We start from the raw sequence: 21,104 nt of genomic DNA on the forward strand, positions 1-21,104 counted from the left end.
GTTCCAAACAACTGATCTAAACCTCTCCTAGTTTAAAACTCTCCTCCCTTGTCCTATCACTATCTGGCCCTGTAAAAAGTCACTCTCCCCATTTTCTATAAGCCCTCTTTAGGCACGAAAAGTGGCTCTAAGGTTTCCCCAGAGCCCCTTCTTCTCCAGGCTGAACCAGGGTGTGTTTGGTCCCTCGAGCATCCAGTTGCATATGGAACTGAACCAGTCATTGCATAGAATTCTCCACTTCTCAAAATTCTAATAACTTTGCTGAAGTCTGTCTCCATCTTGGACAGAGCAATGATGATCTCGGTTGCTGAGTGACAAAGGCTCTCTCGCTGGGGCAATGGCTCCACAGCCATTTGCCAGTGATCATTTTCTTTTGGCTCTTTAATGTGGACTGTAGCCAAATAAATCCTTAATAATTAATAACTAATTATTTTAGAAGAATCCTTGGAGACTGGCAAAGTAAACACAAAACTTCTTCCTTTTAATGGGAATTTAATTTCACATTTAATTTAAAATATTAGTCTTAGACTGTMTAAGGAAAAAACTGAAAATATTTCTGGAAAGTGTTTTGCAGCTTTTACTGATGTGTTTTGCTGAGCTCAGGACCCAGTATTTTTATTTGGGCCAGCAAGACTTTTGTCCTAGCTGTTTACCTTTTTTTTTTTTTTTTTTTTTTTTTTTTTTTTTTTTTAATTTGACAGGTTGCACAGCTCATTTAGGAAAAGATTTATGGCCCAGGCATACTGATTTCAGTAACCTCAGGTGGCCTCTGAGACTGCAGTCACACATACAATATCTCTTAGTCACTCCAAAATTGTTATAAATACTACAGCCTCCCCCCATTTTTTCTCTTTGTTTCTCATTAAAGCATGCATAAGAAAATCCTGCTGCCAARTGAAAGCTCCTGAGACAGAAGGATCTGTAGCACAAAGTAATGCCTACAAGATCTGGGCCTCTGACACAAAGTCTTGTGCAGGAAYGTTCTCCTCTGAAGGAAATGAATGAGCTGTGCATATGTCCCAGAGCAGCACTTGTCACTGGACTATGCTGGGGGCAAAGGGGGTCTGGGACCAGAAGTGTCATTGCTGACTGCCAGCACATGCCAGGGAATGACAGCCCCACTGAGTGCCTTGGATGGGGTGTCAGGTCAAAAGGAACACTGAAGAGAGCAAAAAGGCAAAAAAATATAATTCATGTCATTCTATCCTAAAATGTTTAATACCAAAATAGTGCTGCAGTCTTGAGAGTAGCAGTGATAACATGATGTAAGCAATTATAACAATTAAATTGATGTTTCCCTGGGATGGTGTTGAGGCCCTGGCACAGGGTGCCCAGAGAAGCTGTGGCTGCTCCTGGATCCCTGGSRGTGTCCAAGGCCAGGCTGGACAGGGCCTGGAGCAMCCTGGGATAGTGGAAGGTGCCCCTGCCACTTCAAAATGGTGTGCAGAATATTTCCTGGGAAATTTATTCAACTACTTGAAAATATTTTTGAAGTATTTCTGGGGCAATTTATTTGAGATTGGGTAAGGTTTTGAATCTTACCTTCTTTAGAGTGAAACATTTAACACATTCCTTTAACAYTGATCAGTGGTAGCTCAACTGGTCCTACAGGTGAGGAAAACAGCCTTGTGCTGTAAGCTGTTGTTTTAGGACTTCCCAGTAGTTGGGCATGAGGCTTGAGTGATTGATATTGCATGATTTTATTGTGCCCTTTGTGCTTTGCAATAGATGGGGTTTTGGCTTATGGACCTAATCTAATATAATTCCTTTTTCATGGTGTCTCCCTTTCAGCTGCAAATGTAGACCATTCCAAACTCAGCATGGAAGCCCCTCACCCTCACCACTGAATCTGTGTTTGCTTTTGCAGTGCTGAAGACATCGTGGTGAAAGTGCCAGGCAGCCAGCTGACAGCRGAGTATTTGGAGGAGAAGGGCTTTGCAGAGCCCATCCTGGTCCCCAAGAAGGATGGCCTGGGTCTCTCTGTGCCTGCACCCACCTTCTATGTCAGTGACGTCGAGAACTACGTTGGTGGGTACCTGGCCAGCAGGCAGCACTGGAGCTCAGCAGCTTCTTCAAAATAATCATTAGTTGTGCAAAAGATTGTAAAATGCATTTTATAATATTGTCTGTGCCATGAGCTGTGCTGGCTTCAGTGTTTGTGATGTAGGGGAGTTTGGAGTTATCAGTGAAGTCCCTCCTGTTAGTGCAGCAGCCTGCCCTGCTCTCCTTAGCTCTGCACCGGCAGCAACAGTCAAAGAATATCGAGGAATGGCTTTCCCAGGCCAGAACTCCATTGCTTACTGCCAGCTCTGTTTGTGTTGGAGGGCTGGCTGCACTGCAGCTCTGCCCAGGCAGCCCMTGGGGTCAGTGAGAGCTCTTTTCAGTGCTGTGGGCACTTGGGCTCCCTTGGCACCCTCCTGCCCCACCCTGGGCAGGGCGTTGTGCGCTTCTTCCTGCAGTCACCACCTCATCCCGCCTGGGAAGGCAGGCTTTGGCCAGAAGCCATGGAAGAGCTCCAAAGTCACTTGTTTTCAGATCTTTCTTCCTTTATCAGGTGTCTTGTCTCTTGTTCCCTCATTCTCTGTCCTTCCTTCCCTTCTCCTTCCAATCTCCTGGCAAGGCAGCATCCCTTCGGAGCCATGGACTGCAGCTCCAGGGAGACCATCTGTGTTCCATGGGCCCTGTCTCCCCTTCCATGGTGTGCTCAGCACCTTCTCCTGCACCCCCTCACCCAGACATTCCCATTCCCTGATGGGAGGGGGCCATCACCAGCCACCACTACTCATGACTGGACTGCTGGATCTGCAGTGAGATGACTGTGACTAAAGGAGAATCATGATATCACAGAACCGTTCAGTTGGCAAAACCTGTAAGATCATCAAGTCCAACTGTTCCCCAGCACTGCCAAGCCTGCCACTAACCCACGTCCCCAAGTGCCACATCTACACAGCTTTGAAATGCCTCCAGGGATGGGGGCTCCACCCCTGCCCTGGGCAGCCCCTTCCAGTGCCATCCCCCTGCTCCTATGGAGGAAAGCTCCCATGCCCACCTGCTGTGCTGACCAGATGTTCTCATACACCCGAGGTGCTCCTTGGGCTCTCAYCTGCCAGCGTCCTCTGAGCCTCCAGCCAAAATCCTCCACCCCTCCAACAGGGCTGTTGGTACAAAGCTGGAGCTAAGCATGGCTTGTGTAATCTGAGCTGGCACCAGATTTGAGGGAAGGGCACAAATCTGCACTGGTCCAACCTCTGTGGGATCTGTTCACTTAAGTGGGATTTCCCAGGCAGGGATTTATTGCCTGGGACCTGGAATGTCTTCCAGAAAAAGCCTGAAGTAGCAAAGAACAAGCCACCACAAACAAGGCTGCCAAAGACATTTTTATGTACTGGCATTTCGTGAAAAATAAATTGATTTTCCCCTGCTAATGTGGAAAAATATCTGAATGTCTTCATATAGTTYTGCCTTTCTCCATGTTCTTCTCTGYCCAGTAAAATTCCACTAACTGGCTAATGCTCTTAGTATTAACACCAAAGATTTGGATCCAACAAGATCTGTCAGAGGAGATGTGTAAGAATTAGCAATCATCCTTGTACCTTCATACAGAGGGGAYGGATTTTTGATAGGTGTCATTTTGGGTAAAATAACAAAAAGTCAATTTTTTGGTGGGATGCCTGAAATATGCTGGCAAAAAATAGATTTATTTTCCTGCAAAACTCCTCCTTGATTATAAATGTTTAAAAATTTAAAATAGAGCATAAGAGAAATTAGAATTCTGAAGAAGCAGTTGAAGAAGATATCGCACTTGTACCGTATTGTAACAGTAATATTGTGATGGTACAGAATTACACCCTGTCTGCAATCACAGGGCTTTTATAATATAGGGCTTAGTCTGTGTGTGCACAGGTATTGACATTTAATTTTCACCCAACAAGTAAAATCCATAATGAAATTAATAGATCCAAAATAACATTCATCCTTTAAAGATAAAAACTACACAGACAATGATGTCAGGGACATGACTGCAAAAGCACCATTTTATGGGTATTTATGTATATACATGTCTTTCATGCGTGTATGTCTCTGTGGGTACATCCATAAGCAACAGGGAGATAYAAGGGGTGGAAAAGTCAGAAAATCAGAAGATTGAGATATTTCTCATGTGTTAACTTACCCCCAARCATAGAAAAGGGGGCAAGGCAGGCTGCCCATCAACCTCTTTGTTTCACTGAATCCACGTGCAGGACCGGAGAGGAGCGTTGATGTCACCGATGTCACCAAGCAGAAAGATTGCAAGATGAAACTCAAGGAATTTGTGGATTACTACTACAGCACAAACAGGAAAAGAGTTTTAAATGTCACAAACCTGGAGTTCTCTGACACCAGGTAAGGGTCCAGCCTGCTGCACAGTAATTATTACAGATTTATTTTGATTTATAATTTGTATTTGATTTATTTTGTATTGAACATATTTCTATATAATAATATAGGTGTATATATTCTTTCATGTATTTATTTTTTATTTRTATTAATATTACTTACATAGAATTGTATATAAATTATAATTTTAAATTACTGAATCCCAYATTGCATCTGGGTTACATGGCCGGGTTCAGCCTCTGCCTTCCCAAATGCTTCCCTCTTTAGGGAATGTTGTTCAACCATGGGATAGCACCCTCTGGTTTCTCTGACCCTCCTCTGCATCATCCACACATAGAACGGGGTGAAGGTGCCCTTTGCCCTCCGGGGGCCCAGAACAGAGCAGCAGCGCTGGGAGCTCGCCCTGGGTGCCATCTGCAGGCACGGGGCAGCRCAGGGCATTTGGGCCATCCCAGTTTTATTCCAGCTCCTGTAGCACAGGCACCCCTCACCCAGTGCAGCTGGATGCTCAGAGATGACTTGATGCTCCAGCAGGGAGTTGSTTCTCTGCCTTGTCCTGAGGGAGCACAATGTCCGATGTTCCAAGTGTGATCTTAGGGTGCAATATGATCAACACTGTTAACAGCAGAACTGGGAGGACAGGGTGACCACAGACATGTGATAATTCTCTGTGTGGGACAACATGGATACAGGGGGCCTTTATTTTTGATGTTCTGTGTGGTTTTTCTGGTGAGATGGGAAGGGATGTAAGGCAACACCAGCCCTTCTTCCAGCTTAAGGAGATGTCGATCTCCTCACCACATTCCTTTTGAAGTGTGTTGTGCAGCAGTGAGCATCCTGCTTGGTGTGAGTGCCTCATGCATTGCTCACTAAAATCTGCCAGGCAGAGTAGCAGAAAGTGAGTTAAGCATGAGTGTGGCTTTGGGTGTAATGTAATATGTCACTGGGTGTCCTTGGAGGAGAATAACTTTGGAATTTTGTTATAATTTTGTAATCCTATAGCATGTTATAGTTCTGTTTCAGTGCCTTTGTCATGTAACATGTGAAGTGTCTGAATTCAGGATAAGGGTGTAGCTGACTTCCCAATGGGCAGGGAGTGATGGTGCAGATCAGAGGGATTGGATATTGGGAAGAAATTCCTTGATTGGGGGCGGGGAGGGTGGGGGTGTGCCCTGGCATTGGGTGCCCAGAGCAGCTACGGCTGCCTCTGGATCCCTGGGAGTGTCCAAGGCCAGGTTGGGACAATGGAAGTTGTCCCTGCCGATAGACTAAATGGGAATGAGATGATCCTTGAGGTCACTTCCAGCCCAAAGCATTCAGTGGTCCCTTGGTTAGCTGAGGTCACTGCCTGGCGCTCTGTGTCTGTGCTGCTGTACCTGAGCCATGCTGTCCTTCCAGCAGTGCCACGGCCATCTCTAGGACATCAACATCCAAAGCTGGCCAGGTTGTTTTTCCAGGCCCTGCTGYTCTCTGAGGCAGCTGAGGCAGCCTCTAAAGAAGGAAAAGATCCCTTTACATACGAACACACACCCAGGGGATAATGAATGTCAGCAGAAAACAAAGAGTGGTTGCTGGGGGAGCATTCTGCTTCAGCAAGAAGGCTGGAATAAGAAGGCTGGTGGATAATGACAGGCTCATTTTTCTCAGCCATTCCCCTGATCCCWGTGGCTGGGATTTACTGGTGCACACCCATTGCTGCAGAGAGCAGCTCTACTCCTTACAGCCTTTAGAGACCACCAGGATCTTCAGCAGAGATTTTTTCAGCTTTCTGCCATTATCCCCAAATAACAGGATGTCTTTTTTCCTGAAGGACTGCTGGATCTGTCATTCATGCACTGCTAATCTAGACATTAATAGCAAATATTTTATTTCTTAGCACAGACAGTGACAGTTTAATTGAATGCACAGCTCCATCTTCCCTGCCATGGAAATGGAGCTATTGTCATCAGGGCTTGACACTGAGCACAAATGACACGTGGGAGCATTTAATATTGGTTTGAAGTGCAGATACTCTTACTGATGGCGTATTTTAGAGTCTTGAGCAGTAAATCTTCACCTCCTGCATTATCAGCCTGAATTGTGGACGAATGAATCTCAAATTTAGCACATTCTGGAAAGAAACACTTAATACCTGGTTGTCATGTCACATTGTCAGAGATATGATTATAGTATATGTTACATATTTGATAAAAACATAAGATATGAATGATATAAATAAATTAATAGGAACATATGCTCAATGAGAATKAAGACAATTTGTATAATTTTTGGATACATATCCAGTAAGAGCAGGTGATTAATGTAAATAAATAGATGCATTCATATTCATTATAGAAATATATATTATATAGCTTGTATTTTAAATATATTCACATTATTAACCCAAATTAGACATTTTCATTCTTCTGAGCTTTTAATGTAATTTAGTCAATCTAAATAAGATCACTGATTTTCAGATCAGATCAGTTAGATCAAGACTTATTTATCCATATACATTAATATTATTGTCACTTGGATTATTAATATTAAGCTGACCATGCTAATTTTTAAGGTTTACCAGGTGATTTATGTCCAAGTGCATACATTTCATTTTGTCTTCTGAAGGGGGCTGGGAAGGTGACTGTGATAGCAACTGTGTTGATATTTGAGCCTGTGTAGCAAGGGACAGGGGCTGCAAAACTACAAACAGCAGATATTTGATGGTAGATGATGCTGCTGAAAGACRGCAAAGGATTGTTACTAAATCATCACACTTAAAAGCCCTTAAATCTCTGTCTRTAAACAGTTTTTCCCAATTTTCTGAATAAAGAGCAGTTCCATTGCCACAAGAGGATCTGCTTCAGTTTGCCATGCAAGTATTAGTCACACTCTCCTCTTGTGGTACTGGGATCCCWGTGCTCTGTGTTAAAAAGCTGCTTGTCTGTTCTCCATCCTCTCCCTAAGGATGTCCAGCTTTGTGGAGCCTCCTGATATCGTTAAGAAACTGTCCTGGGTGGAAAATTATTGGCCTGATGATGCTCTGCTGGCTAAACCCAAAGTGACCAAGTACTGCCTGATCTGCGTGAAGGACAGCTACACCGACTTCCACATAGACTCTGGCGGGGCTTCTGCCTGGTACCACGTGCTGAAGGTGAGGGGACTTGGCTTTTGGGTGTGTAAAGTAACAAACTACCTTTTACACACAGAAACCATCATAAAATTCTCTCCMAAATTCAACTCTCAGGTTTTTCTTCGCTGTTGTCCTGTTGTGTCTGAGCCTTAACTACTCTAAGTGGGTGCACTCCCARCAGTGCCAGGGTCTCCTGAGGGAGGAAGCACTTGGAGCACGGAAGTCCTCTGTGTATTTTCTCTCTATTAGGAATTTAATATTTGTTTAGTGCCTGCTGCACATACATCACCCTAGGCCTTAAAGATACCTGTGTCCTGTTTTWGCAGTGTGATGGAACCTGACACTGTAAACCTTTTGTACCATCACTCCCACAAATCTGAGCAGATGTGGTCAGCTGTGATTTAATTATTTCAGCCTTTCTGTACAAAACGGACTAATTAATTTTATTTACTAAAAAAAAATATAAAATTTTATTTAAATACTGCCAAAATACATCATGTTGCATGTATATTTAGGGAAATATTTGTGTGTCTGTGTGCCTGTGTGTGTGTGTGTGTGTGTGTGTGCCAGTGCGCCGTTGTTTGGTTTGGCTTCTCATTGCTAATTTTATATTTTCTAATTCAGGGAGAAAAGATCTTTTATCTCATCAAACCAGCCTCTGCAAATATTTCTCTGTATGAACGCTGGCAGTCAGCAGCAAACCACAGTGAGATGTTTTTTGCAGACCAAGTAGATAAATGTTACAAATGCACCGTTAAGCAAGGCCAGACACTCTTCATCCCATCAGGTGAGCAAGCTGGGGCTGGAGGGCTTTCCTGGTCCTTTTAGAGTAGCCCATCCAAAATACCAGAGGTATGGGATTAGACAACTTTCTCTGACAAACTATGAAGTCAAATTCTCAGTAGAAGTTTAATTTCATGTGCTTATAAACAAAATAAATCAGAACTTTTACTGCTTTCTATTATAATTTAGCAGCCTTTTWAAAATAAAACCAATAGGTAGAGTGTTCCACTCATGGTTTAGCTGGATTGAAGTAACTCATGAGTTCTCTTTCTGTATCCACCATGAYATTTGGTGCTTTCTGACATCTAACAGACAATTTACATTGAATGAATTGACATTCTGTCCATGGCACCCCCAAATCCTTGTCCCTGTGACACTCAGGAGYTACAGGTGCCTGCACGAGTGTGAACATGCATTTATTGTTGCACAGGAGGCTGAAGACCTTGGTGTCACAGATTTTTATGGGTTACTTGATAGACTCAGGCTTTCACTGGATATTAGGGATGGTGGGTTTTTTTTTCTTGGTCTGGGGGGATCTCCATCAGGAGTAGAGGGTTAATCAGAAAATAGTACAGGGCTTAAAGTGAACACAGTTCTGCTCCAACCCATCTCCTTCACCTCCCTCATTTGCATTGCTGTTTCCAGCCCTCCCTGTTCCCTGTTGAAACTGGGACAGGGACCTTCTCTCCCTCTGCATGCATTTCAATGATGCAGAGCCCTGCTGAGCCTTAATGTGAGTGCAGGCAGTGATAGTAACTGGGGCCCGTGCTCAGGAGGCAGCAGCTAAGGAGTGACATTTTTCTGTGTGTGAGTAGATCTTGCACCAATTACACACTTGAATTTCACCTTGAGTGTAAGAAGAGGAGAGTAGATGTTTCTCTTATGACTATCTGTGGAGCAGATGGTGGAACAAACACAGAGCAATTTATGGAGATTCCCTAACTYGAGTAGATTTTTGTATGAAAATGCATGTTTGGGAAGCACCTGATTCTGACACAGTGATAAAACATGTCAGGAGCTGTTACAGGCTTTTGTGGAGACAGGAAAGCAGCTGCCATTATGCAGCAAAAAAAGAAGGGGTCAGAGGCAGCTTTGTTCGAGGTGTGTGTGTTTCTGGGGCTGGGCTGAAGGCTGTGTAGGTGTCTGGRTGGAAGTTGCTCAGTGAAATTTAGACGCCACGTTGGGATGAAAGTCTGTGGTACTGACATTCGAGCTTCTGTCTTGAGGACTCTTCTCTTTCTCTTTTAGGTTGGATTTATGCAACTCTAACACCAGTAGACTGCCTGGCCTTTGCAGGACATTTTCTACACAGTCTAAGCGTGGAAATGCAGATGAGGTAATCTGTCTTTGAAATCTTAAGTTGTGTAGAGGCTCAATTTTAAATAGATCATCAATAATGAATCATTGACAGTAACATTAGTGCAGCTCTTGGGCARTTTTGGATAGTTCACCCACCTTTGTCCTCTGTGTTGAATTATCCTGAGCTATCCTCAGACCTGTTGCACGATGCACAGGGGCATATCTGAAGGGCCTGGATTGCTGTTCTGCATCCTGCAGGAAGRGCTGTTACAAACTGCCAGGAGTTTTACCCTGCCCCTGTCATTCCCTGCTGCTTCAGCCCCAGCTGCCCAACAGGGTCTTTACCCAGTGTAGGACAATAAGGGCACTTCTTTACTGATCTGGTCAATARTGCAATAAAACTATTCTACGCCTGTACATCAATTTTCCAGTATCTCAGTTTCTCACTGGTGCTGTTGTATTTTGCTTGTGGCCTGACACCAGCCTGCTTGGCAGCAGGGCAAAGAGGGGACGTGCTGCAAAATGACCCTGGGCTTTAGTGACACACTTGTGCTCTGCTGTGCTCAGGTTCCTGGGGCTTTGTCTTACAGGGCATATGAAGTAGAAAGGCGATTGAAAATCGTTAGCCTGACCCAGTTTCCAAACTTTGAAACRGCGTGTTGGTACATGGGGAAGCACCTACTCGAGAAATTCAAAGGTAAAACTGCATTTCCTTGCCAACCTTGATGGCTTAGCTTTGGGGTTGAGGACACTACCCTGAACTGATGTTGATGTCCATGTAAATGGTGAACTGGTGGCCAGAATTGGTCTTATTAGTGTTTGAAAATGGCTTTGAGCATAGCAGCAGAACGTGCTGCTGTGGCCCAGCTTGCCCTGCACATCCTGTGCTCTGGGGAGGACTCGAGCTGTCCCTCTTACCTGTGCCTGGGGGAAGGGTTAAACTGCTTTATWTAATGATTCTTCAAGTCCATGTTAGTTTAGAGTTGGCTTGGTCTGGGTCATTCCCTGTTTAACCCCGTGAGCTGTAGGCTCTGTGAGCCAGGGCACAGCACTCCCTCTATCCCGGGATCCCGGCTGGGTACGAGGGCAGCTGCCACCTACAGAGGCCATGGGGCATCAGACCTGGGGCCAGAGGCAGCTCTGGGAATTCAGGCCAAGTTTTCTGTGAAGTTCAAACGCTTCCAAATCTGATTCCTGCAGATTTGATCCAAGCATCCATGTGTGAATGTTCTTTACAGATTTGGCCTTGCTTCGCCCTTTGCCTCTATTTCCTCTGCTATAAAACGTGTCCAGAGACACCCATCAGAGCCTTCTATAAGGAGAACAATGGGTCTAATCCACAAGGTGCTTTTTCAGAATTGAGGCAGAATCAGAGAACCACTGATGGCTGTGATGAGTGCCTGTGGAAGCTGACTTGGGAATGGGACTGCAGGGAAGCCAGAGCATTGCCAGTGTGGCAATAACTGACAGGAGCAGCATGTGGGAAGGTTCAGCTGGATTTGGGACACAGGGAAAATACTGTTTATTGCCATCAGGTTGTAGTAGGGATTCATTTGTGGGGACCAACTCTCCAAGAGTTAATTTCAGCTTTCCCAGTTACAATTTTCAAATTGAAGACTTTCTGTAAACAACTGTAGCTATCAGTGGTTTTCTCTTTGCTTAGGTCTGCATAAAACTGGACAACAACCTCCTGCTCATCTCCTTCAAGGGGCAAAGATTCTCAATGGTGCTTTCAGGTCGTGGACTAAAAAACAGGTAGGAGAAGCAGCCTGGATTAATATTCTGTTTGTCAGTTGCTGGAGCAGAGAGGAACTTCTGGAACMGATAACATCTCCATTGCAAAATATGCAATTCTAAAATGACAAAGTGAAGGAATTGGGACAACTGGGGGTGAGTAAAGTGWTGTTGCAGTTGTGAAAATGCAATAATATGTGAAAAAACATGATTGACTTTGTTGTTCTCTAGGCACAACTGATTACAATAACATCCAGAAAAGGGGAAAATAGTTTTGTTTTTTTCTTATTTGMACGTCTAATGCAATCAGGATTGATTTATATGTACAAGTCACTTTAAGAGGGTGTTTTCCTATTTTGAAGAAAACACGCACTGAAACAGCAGTCTGGCTTTATTGTGTTTTAGGCTTTAGCAGAGCATGAAGATGAACTACCAGAAAACTTCAAACCAGCACAACTTATCAAGGACCTTGCCAAAGAAATAAGATTAAGTGAGGTTTGTGCTTTTTAAATAATATTTACTATATTGGGGGTCTAGGATATAAAATGGTTGTCTTGAAATAAATTAATCTCTTTTTTCCATTCTATTCATTAAAAGAACTCTGCTTAGGACTTGTCTGTGACTAGCTCACATGTTCCGGGCTCCTCTTGGCTTTCTCCTTAGCTCTATGCTGTGCCTGTCCTGCATCAATCTTTCCTTGCCCTGGCTGGACTGGTCACTCTCCTCTCTCCATCCTCATTTTGTCTGYCACTTCAGCTGCTCCCTGCCTCACAGAATGTTGTGGCCACAACTCCCCATGTGACATCTCCTTTTCCTGATGTCCATGACTYRGGCTGAGCCTGGAGCTGTGATCCTTTACATTGTCCTGATGGGAAGCCTTGCCCTGGGCTGGCTTTGGGGGRCTGTAATTATAGCAAATGAGATAATAATTATAACACCCTCCAAAAAGACCCAACAAATCCCAAACCCTCACAAAAAGGAGGTTKCATGGAAGTATCATCCACTGAGTGTGGTACCATATCCCCCTCGGTGGGGATGTGTGACAGCAGAAGTGACAACAGCTGGTTCAGTTCCTTGAAGAGGACATTGTGCTGCATTCCATCCTGTTTCTGACTGCAACCAAAGACCTCAAAACTGAAATCTCTTGTGCTTTGATCCTCTTTGATGTAGTATTTAAGTTTTCTGATTGTCAGAACAGCAAGTTAAGCAGAAAATAATTTCTTTTTAATTAGTCAATGYTAGTTTTAATTGGGCAGCTATTTTACTGCTAATTTTTCCTGAGGGCATGAAATGTGATCCTGCTATATTTATCACATCAGAATTAAATGGAAAGGGTTTTTGYTCAAGCTGATCAGCATTTTAAGCAGAAGACTGTTCATTTTGTCCATCTGTTTCTGTGGACAGACCATTTCACAGTCCCACGTGATGGTACAACCCAGTGAGTGTTACATTCCCTACCAAGCTTCTGGAGTCACTCCAGGCCAGACTGGAGGAGTGTGAGGGTGGGAAGTGGGGGTGGGCATTGCTGAGCAGAATGTTACTGTGGCCTCTGATGGGATTTTCATCCCTCAGTCAGACCGACCTGTGCTGTGGATTGCCCTCCATCAATTTTGGGGTATTTGGGTTTTTTTCCCCATCTGCTGGAGGGTACAGGTGAATGTCACACATGGGCCAGAGATGCCTGAACACCTTCTGTTCTGTGCCAAACCACAGAATGCCTCAAAAGCCAGCAAAGCCGAGCCCAGTGCCAACGCCAGCGCCGAGGAGCTCTGTCCTGTGGACAAAGAGGAGGCTCCATCGCCYGTCCAAGCCACGGCGCCGCCCCCACCTGTAGAAAAGCTCCCTAAAAAAAAGACTCCCAAAACTGTGAAAACCCCCAAACAACTCAAGCCATCCAAACCCCTGAAGCCTCCCAAGCCCCCCAAGCCCCCCAAACCGCCCAAAACACCGAAAGTGAAGGGAGAAGGCAAAAAGAAAGGAAAGAAGGTGAAGGAGAGCCCACCACCAGCCATCCCCAACCTGGACTTGCTGGAGGCACACACCAAGGAGGCTCTGACCAAGATCGAAACGCCAAAGAAGGGGAAGGTGGGTCATGTTTTAATCTCTCCCTCTTCTCAGAGAGATAAAATCACTCCTTAAATCTCATGCAAAAAGGTAACATGTGCAACCCACTGTGAAACCCTGGCTCTGCAGGAGCAAATGAAAGGTTTGCTGCTGCTGGCTCATTGCCTTTCTTTTGCCCAGCTGCTGGATTTGATTTGGCTGTTTGCTTGGTCATTCATTGATGTGGAGTCTCCCAGAAACCCACTGATGTCAAAATGTGTCAGTGATGAAAGAACTTCTTTCTAAAGTATCTAATTTGCTYGAGATGTTGCTCTAGAATGAGTGATTAAAAATAGAAAAATAATTTTCGTCCACTTTTGCCCATGTAGGACAAGTTTCTGTTTGATGTCCTGTAATTCTGATGCCCTTTAATTCAGCATGAATTTTGCTACTGATTTCAGTAGGGGCCAGGATCCACCAAGGCACTGACAGAGGAATGGTTGTATGCTGTTTGTGAAGAAATATCCATAAATCTCTTCTAAAATGCTTCTGAACTTCTCACAGTTCRTGTGCAGTTTGTGAAACCTGTCATGAGGTGACAGATAGGGACAGGACAGTGCAGGTGCATCAAGGAGAAGTGCAGCTGCTCTTCTGCTGACYCTGAAGGAGCAAAATTTAAATCTCAATTTGGGGTTCAAAAGGAATAAATAGGAGTTTTCAAAAACATATCATGTTATTTTCCAGATAAAGCCTGTGTTTCTGACATGCCAGCACTCCATCCTCATTAAGAGGGCTTTTTCCTGACTTTTTTCATAGGCTGCGAAGAATGTTTTAAGTGTTCCCAATAAGGAATTTGTGAGCAAGCAGAATGAGGTGGAGAAATTTGAAGTTCGAGAGCAAAATAAAAGCAAAACAGAAGCAAAATGGAAATATAAGGTAATGCCTCCTGTTAAATTCTGCCACACAGTGATAGGCCAAAGGTAGAGAATTGTTTATGGCTCTGCCTAAAGCAGATAGAGCAAAACACTAAGTTTCAGTTCCCAAAGAAAAGAAAACTAAACAGAAAATAATCAATTAATCCCTGATAAAGGAAGAGGGGGTGGATGGATTTTTCAAAGCAAGTGCTGATTGGTCCATCTTATCCATGTTGACACCAAACTGTTAACAAATGGTTCAGTGTTGATCCCTTTTGTGATCCTTGCTGTGACAGTCCTAATTCTCTAAGTCTGAAATCAATAAATAATGAGAAATCAATAACTAAACAATAAGTAACTRATAGCTAATAGTCAAGAACTAGTTTTAGTGACATAAAACTAAAGTSAATGAAATCTGTATTATGCCCCATGGATTAAAAGCTTGCCTTTTTTGAAGGCCAATGCAGGATGAGGGAAATCCATTCATGGAATATAACATTTTGTCTGCAGGGAAAACTTAAAAGGGTTTTTAAGAAGGGAAATTTAACAATGAAATCGCTGTTCATCGTGAACTTCTACTGTGAAAGGTGCAAACAAATTCTGTTAAAAATCCTCTGTTACTTGCTGTATTTGGGGTAGCTTACTTGGATATGGGGAAGAAATACTGAGATATATTGAAATGGTCAGGGTGGCCAGAGAAGCTGTGGCTGYCCCTGGATCCCTGGCAGTGTCCAAGGCCAGGCTGGACATTGGGGCTTGAAGCACTCTGAGACAGTGGAAAGTGTCCCTGCCGTGGCAGGGGATGGCACTGTTTGGGCTTTGAGTCCCTTCCAATTCAAATAATTTTGGGATTCTGGGATTCTATTTCTGCCTGCCTAAAGATGAACAGATCCTGAGGATACCTGGGAAGCTGAAATATAAATGACTCATTTAACTGAATTATTTCTTTTGTTTTGGTCTTTTGCCTTTCAGAACAGTAAACCTGATTCACTTCTAAAAATGGAAGAGGAACATAAGTCAGAAAAGACACCTTTATCAGGAAATAAGGACAACAAATTCACCTTCTCTTTCTCTAATAAGAAGTTGCTTGGGTAAGTGAAAATATGACAATACACATCAACTTAACAAGGACATTGAAAGGTCATTACTTGTATTTTTTTATAGAAAAAGATGAAAATCTGCCATATTGGTCAATGTAGAAAGTACCCTACCACAAAAACTTCTAGTGCTCTAGTCAGAATCCTGTTTTGAGATGTAAATCTTAGGTTCAGAAATGTGTTTGTAAAACTATTTGAATTGCTTTGGCACCCCTGAAAATATTCAATTTGATTGTGACTTCTGCATAGAGATACTCACAGCCTGTCAAGTCACAAGCTGCTTTCTACTCTGAGTTTTGCTACTGATTTGTAATTTTTTTTTTTTTTTTTCAGTTCAAAGGGTGTCAAAACCCATCTGAATACCAGCGTGTTTGGGTCACTGCAGAATTTTAAAGAGGAAAAAGCCAAACCCATACGGGATGAATATGAATATGTGTCAGATGATGGTGAACTAAAAATTGATGAGTTTCCAATCAGAAGGAAGAAAAACACTGCAAAAAGAGAGCTGCCCTGTAAGGATATGTCCTGGTTCGTCTTTATCAGCTTAACAAAGTCTTACATGGTGATTGTGTAAAACAATCAACATAGTCTTTAAAATCCATGTGATTTAAAATAAAGCTGTGTCTTACCTGTCAGTCGAATGTAAGTGGAATAGGAGCACTGGTTTTTGAAGGGAAAAACTCATGACTGTTTGTTTGTTTTTGTTTATTCAGTTTTATCGAATAAGAAGGACACCCTGCAGCACACTCCTGTCAAGAAGCCAAAGGTGGAGTCGGTACCATACAAGGTATGATGTTATTGCACCTGCAACGTGAGGCTCTTTAAGGTCCTCTCCAACCCAAACCATTCTGTGATTCTATTCCTGTGATGTAGCAAATGAAGTGTTTGTTTTCTGTCATTTGGCAGAGTCTCTCTCTGCCCCTTATGGGCCAARATCCAGAACACTCCTGACCCAGGCGAGCCCAGCCCAGTCCCTGCTGTGTCTGAGCCTGGGTGCAGCTCAGCTGCAGGACGTGTAACTTCAGCCCAGGTGGAACTGTGCTCTGTGCTAGCACTGAAGCTCAGTCCTGGAAATGAAATGGCTCCAAAATTACACATTTTGCCCAACTGTGGTTAATASAAATTCATATCATAATGCCTGAATAAGTCAGAAAAAACAGAATAGTTAAGACAGGACTAAAGATGACCAGCATATTTGGCCCTAAGTCCTAAGGAATTATTTTCCCCCTGGTTTGTCTCTGGGATATTCAGGGGGAGTGCTGACCTCTTTGTCTGAGTCAGTGCCTGAGGTGTGGGGCTGGTGGTGCCTCCCCATGCAGGAGCATGAAGAGGGAATCCCTGGGGATAGCAGGCTGTATTCCAAGTGTAACAGCCTGGAAGCAGGGCAGGACGGGGAAAAATGTATTTTATTGGACACCAGAGTGCAGTGCACAGAAATCCCAGCCCCAGAGAGGTGGGCAGAGGTGGCAGCTCTGTCCATGGGCTCACATGACACTGTCCCATTCCTGTGTGTGACCTTCCCAGTGTCCTTCAGTGGGGGTGGCAGCAGGGGCTCTGTCCCATGTCTGATTGTGTGCATTAGCAGTCCTGCAGGATGCACACTTGTGCCTCTTCCTTGCCTGGATGGGTCAGAGCAGGAGCGAGGGCTGGGGAGGCAGCACAGCTCCTGGAAAYACCATTGTTCCAGGGATTTGATCCCATGAGCAGGAGCAGATCTCAAAGCTGTCTACGGGGAAAGAAAACTCTACCATGCCTACAGGCGGCAGGGAATTGATTTTTACCATGTACCTGGTTTTGTTCTTTTTTTTTTTTTTGTTTAAAGCAAGCACATTCCAAGGCTAGGCCTGTGTCTTTGGAGAACAGCAGGCTGCAGGAATGCTGTTCTTGTGGACAAGCTCAGTGAGTTTCCRTCTTTTTGAGCCCTTTCCTTGTTTYTGCAGAGCGAGGACTCATCAGACGAAGATTTGCTTCACATTGACACTGAGGCAAAGCCGGGACGCAATTCCAAAGTAAAGAAAGAGAGTGGAAGTTCAGCAGGAATTCTTGATCTTTTGCAGGCAAGCAAGGAAGTTGGGGGTTTAGAGTATAACACCAACAGGTACGCACCAAGGGATGCTTTTCCCTCTTACCTGGGARCAAAATTGCTCTTTTGTGGTTGTGTCTGAGTGAGAATGGATTTTGCAGCTTGGTAACTGTTTTTTCTCCAGTAAGCAAACTCTTCCTTTATTGTGTGGTCTGGAGGGAGAGGGAGGAAGTGTTTTGGTGGTATAATTTGACCAAATAGAAGGTTTTGCATTTGTAGATGCCGAATATCATCTTTAGCAATAACGCTGTAAAAGATGAATCATTCAAAAGGAGGAGAGAATTCAGTTCTCAGAAACTGCAGCTTGAGGGGGGCAATTATGGTTTTTAATGTAGTGAGATTGTAATAAAATAATTTAAATGGCCAGCTTTTCTCCCATAATGCATTCTAAGGTGCCAGAAATGCCAAGTATTTGAAAGAAGGATATAGGAAACTGTCTGCCCTCCCTTCCATCTCTGATTATCATTCTTCTTCCCACCAAAAAATAAGGCTTGGGGAAAAAAAGCAAACTCTGTCATGGGTACTTCYATGCCTGAAATGGAAATGTGTGCCTGGACTTAGTGGAATCACTGTAGGTGAACGTGGAAACTGTCACTGGGTATTTTGGGATATGGGTGATAAGGTACAGCACTAGATCCTTCAGTGATCCAAAGTGCATAGTGGGAAGAAATGGGGAACATGCACAGTTTGGGCTGTCTGGGTCCATCTCAGTCCAGGTGTGGGGGTCACTGAGTCCACCCTTCACAGCCCAGAGCTGATCTCAAACCTTTAGCAGAGAATTAGGYAATCAGTTTGGAGAGAAGTCAGTGGAACTGGTCAAACAAGGAAGTGTCCTGCCTAACTAAAACCTTGGCAACAAGTTCCCAGGAAGGGCTTTTGGGAACCTCAGCTGGGTTATGACTTCCATGCACAGAATTGTACCTCAGGCCTGAGCTGCTGCATTATATGCCCCATGCTCTATCATCTGCTGATGAGGAGATCTTTGCTGCTGCAGCCTCAAAGCAGTGGTTTGTTCCCCATCTGTTCACCCAAACACCTCCCAAGGYTCCCCARAAACCACAGCCTTGGCACTTTTGGRAACTTTGAGCTGTTGGGGAGCTGCTGGCAGAAGTTTCTGAGCTCTAAATTTGTGCAAACAAAGGAGAAATCGTCTGAGAAGTGAGGGTAACATGTCTGATGTGGGAAATTATGTGAAACTTGGGGAAGGTTGCTCTTGTTTGGCTCTTTAATAAACCAGTTGCATCTTCCCTCTGAAAACCACCTTTCCCAGGCAAGAAGGATGTGTTGGGTTTGCATACTGGCTGCTGGAACCAACAACATCATTCTCTTCTCCTCCCTGCTTTCTCCATACAAAGTCCCAGAAGCCGTGGAGAAGGTAGAAATAGCTGTATGAGTGGCCTGAGGGTTGAGAATGGACTGGGCAGAGCCTGGTGCTGTCCTTCACCCCCACCCTGGGGTGCTGTGCCCTCTCTGGGTGCTGGCAGTGTATGACCCAAGCAAGGTGCAGCCTGCACATTGGAGCTGTTAGAGCGGGTCCTCAGAGAGGGAGATACTGGAGCTGGGAAAGACTGGAAATTGAAAATCCCAAGTGAAAATCCCAAAAGCTGTGTATGCCTTGTGATTAAAGTGGAACATATGGAGTAAGTTACCAAGGGAAAGTTACCATAGAAGCAAATTTTATTAGGGAAATTTAAGAAAAAACTGATGATAACTGTTTTTGATGTTGAGAGAGAACATGTAATTTGTCRAGGTCACAGTGTGGTGACAGAGCTGCACAGAAATCTAAAGGAGGGAACACTGCTGAGTTATCTTCTGGTTCAACTTTCTCAGTTGATTAGAGAATTGTGTCTCAGATGGCTGCAAGAGATCAAAAGATGCCATAAAGCCTGGTTTTGTGGAGGGTGCCATGACACCAGGCAGCTCTGCAGGGCACTCTGCTCTTTGGGCATCTCCATTCAGATTTCATTGCTGGCTGCAGTGCCCAGTCAGGAATACCCAACTCTCTGCTGAGCTGAGGCAGATGCCTCTGCTGGGCACCTGGAGTCACCTCTGAGCTCTCTTTTCATCTCTAATGGGGATGGAAAAGGCCAGTGATTTTAAAATCAAGGCACATAATCACTGCACCTCCTTAGAGGGCTTCTYTTTGCACGACTGCTGTTTTTAGGGATGAGATCTGATTCCCATTTAGTCCTGGTGTGCCTCTCTAGCTGTACCTCCCTGGCAAGGAGGGGTGGACCAAAGAGCCACCTCCTGTGGAGGTGGAGACCATAGGGAGTTGTGTCCATGACTGCAGCTCCTGGGAAATTGAATATTTTTTGTTGTCTGAGCTTAACTGGGTCAGTGATTCTGGATTTTCCTGATCTCATCAGATTTGRCCCCAACTCTGCTCCTGCTCTTGAAAAGAAGTAATCACATTAACACTTGTCTGTTTGGTGTCCCTGTGAATTCCTTTTCCGTTCTGCATTATGGCTCACAGTGGGATGAGTGTTTATGTTGATTTTACAGTTATATTTTGGCAGGTCATTAGACATATCAACAATGTGTGTCTAATGCTGTAATAGAGTTGCCAGGTTAAAAAGTTCCCCATCCKGGAAGATTGGTATAAAATATAAAATTTGTCAACGATTGTAAGGGCTCAAAGCAATCTTCCTTGRCCATGTGTACCCTGCTAACCATTCTGTGGACAGCACAGCTCACTGCCTGCTTTTGAAATGGTCCTCGACAATTCAATTCTCTGCCTTGCTTAGGGTGTCTTTTGCTGTCTGCAAGGGGTTAACAGCCAGAATAGAGCAGGATTCAGGCCTTTGCTTTCCCCACTCAGCCTGGGTGCTGTACCCAGGGTATTTGAAGACTTTGTGGTTTCTGAAATCAAAGTCGCACACACGGTCATGTCACCTGACTCGGCTGAGTTAACGCACCGTGTGGGGTGCTTCAGTGGGGATAAACACTGTTCTTTGGCAGTGTGTGCTGAACTYGATTGAAAAAAGCCCCTCGTAAATGTAATTACTGTGTTTCATTTCATAATTACACTCAGCTTTTTAAATGGCCGTAACGTGCATTTTAAAAATAAAACAGAAGAAACGTGATATGCAAACACACTGTGTGGCAACATGATGCCAGTGTGGTCGTGTCTGACTCTCARGAGCAATTCCCATCTTTCTCTGCTTGCAAGGCAGATTAAGGGCAGGGAATGCAAGTATTCATAGATAAGTGTGTGTGCATTGTGGGCACTGCACACAGCGGCCATGCAGGTGGGCACTGCAGAATCTCCTCTCACACAGGCGCTCTGGGCATGGATGCCCAGTCAGACCAGTGCTGGAGCTGCTGGATCCCAGCAACCACTTGGGAAACAGGTCAGGGCTTTCTGTGGTAATGGCCTTGTCTGAATCATGGGAAGCTTTATTCTGTAAARTGCTGGGAGGTCCTTAGCAGGTCGCCACCCCAGATGCCTTGATGACATCACCTGGATGGCTCTGGAGAGCTGCGACGTGTGCCAGCAAGACAGGGAGAAGGAAGGACAGAGCTGCTGCAGAAAGACTGCTGTGAATGTGGGCACAGGCTGAAAGAACTGRAAAGGAATATGGAAAAAGCTTGGAGGGCTGGGCATCATCTGATCTTGAAAGGAGCAAAATTACTTGTTGTGTCCAGGTGTGATTCAAAAATGA

The 21,104-nt window shown here is 44.3% G+C and overlaps 1 protein-coding gene across 1 annotated transcript in view; it reads left to right on the forward strand.

The window, feature by feature from the left end:
- PHF2 (PHD finger protein 2) overlaps positions 1-21,104 on the forward strand; it is an 81,687-nt gene that overhangs the window by 48,549 nt on the left and 12,034 nt on the right. The window contains exons 3-16 of the mRNA XM_057380372.1: positions 1,862-2,028; positions 4,242-4,383; positions 7,321-7,507; positions 8,111-8,273; positions 9,518-9,605; positions 10,159-10,265; positions 11,232-11,323; positions 11,708-11,797; positions 13,016-13,387; positions 14,162-14,281; positions 15,232-15,350; positions 15,690-15,868; positions 16,070-16,143; positions 17,297-17,454. Coding sequence (XP_057236355.1) covers positions 1,862-2,028; positions 4,242-4,383; positions 7,321-7,507; positions 8,111-8,273; positions 9,518-9,605; positions 10,159-10,265; positions 11,232-11,323; positions 11,708-11,797; positions 13,016-13,387; positions 14,162-14,281; positions 15,232-15,350; positions 15,690-15,868; positions 16,070-16,143; positions 17,297-17,454 — 2,058 coding nt within the window. The remainder of the gene's footprint in view (positions 1-1,861; positions 2,029-4,241; positions 4,384-7,320; positions 7,508-8,110; positions 8,274-9,517; positions 9,606-10,158; positions 10,266-11,231; positions 11,324-11,707; positions 11,798-13,015; positions 13,388-14,161; positions 14,282-15,231; positions 15,351-15,689; positions 15,869-16,069; positions 16,144-17,296; positions 17,455-21,104) is intronic.

Source organism: Malurus melanocephalus, unplaced genomic scaffold (assembly GCF_030028575.1).
Source record: "Malurus melanocephalus ecotype Western Australia unplaced genomic scaffold, MMel_1.1 scaffold_450, whole genome shotgun sequence".
Lineage (NCBI taxonomy): Eukaryota > Metazoa > Chordata > Aves > Passeriformes > Maluridae > Malurus > Malurus melanocephalus.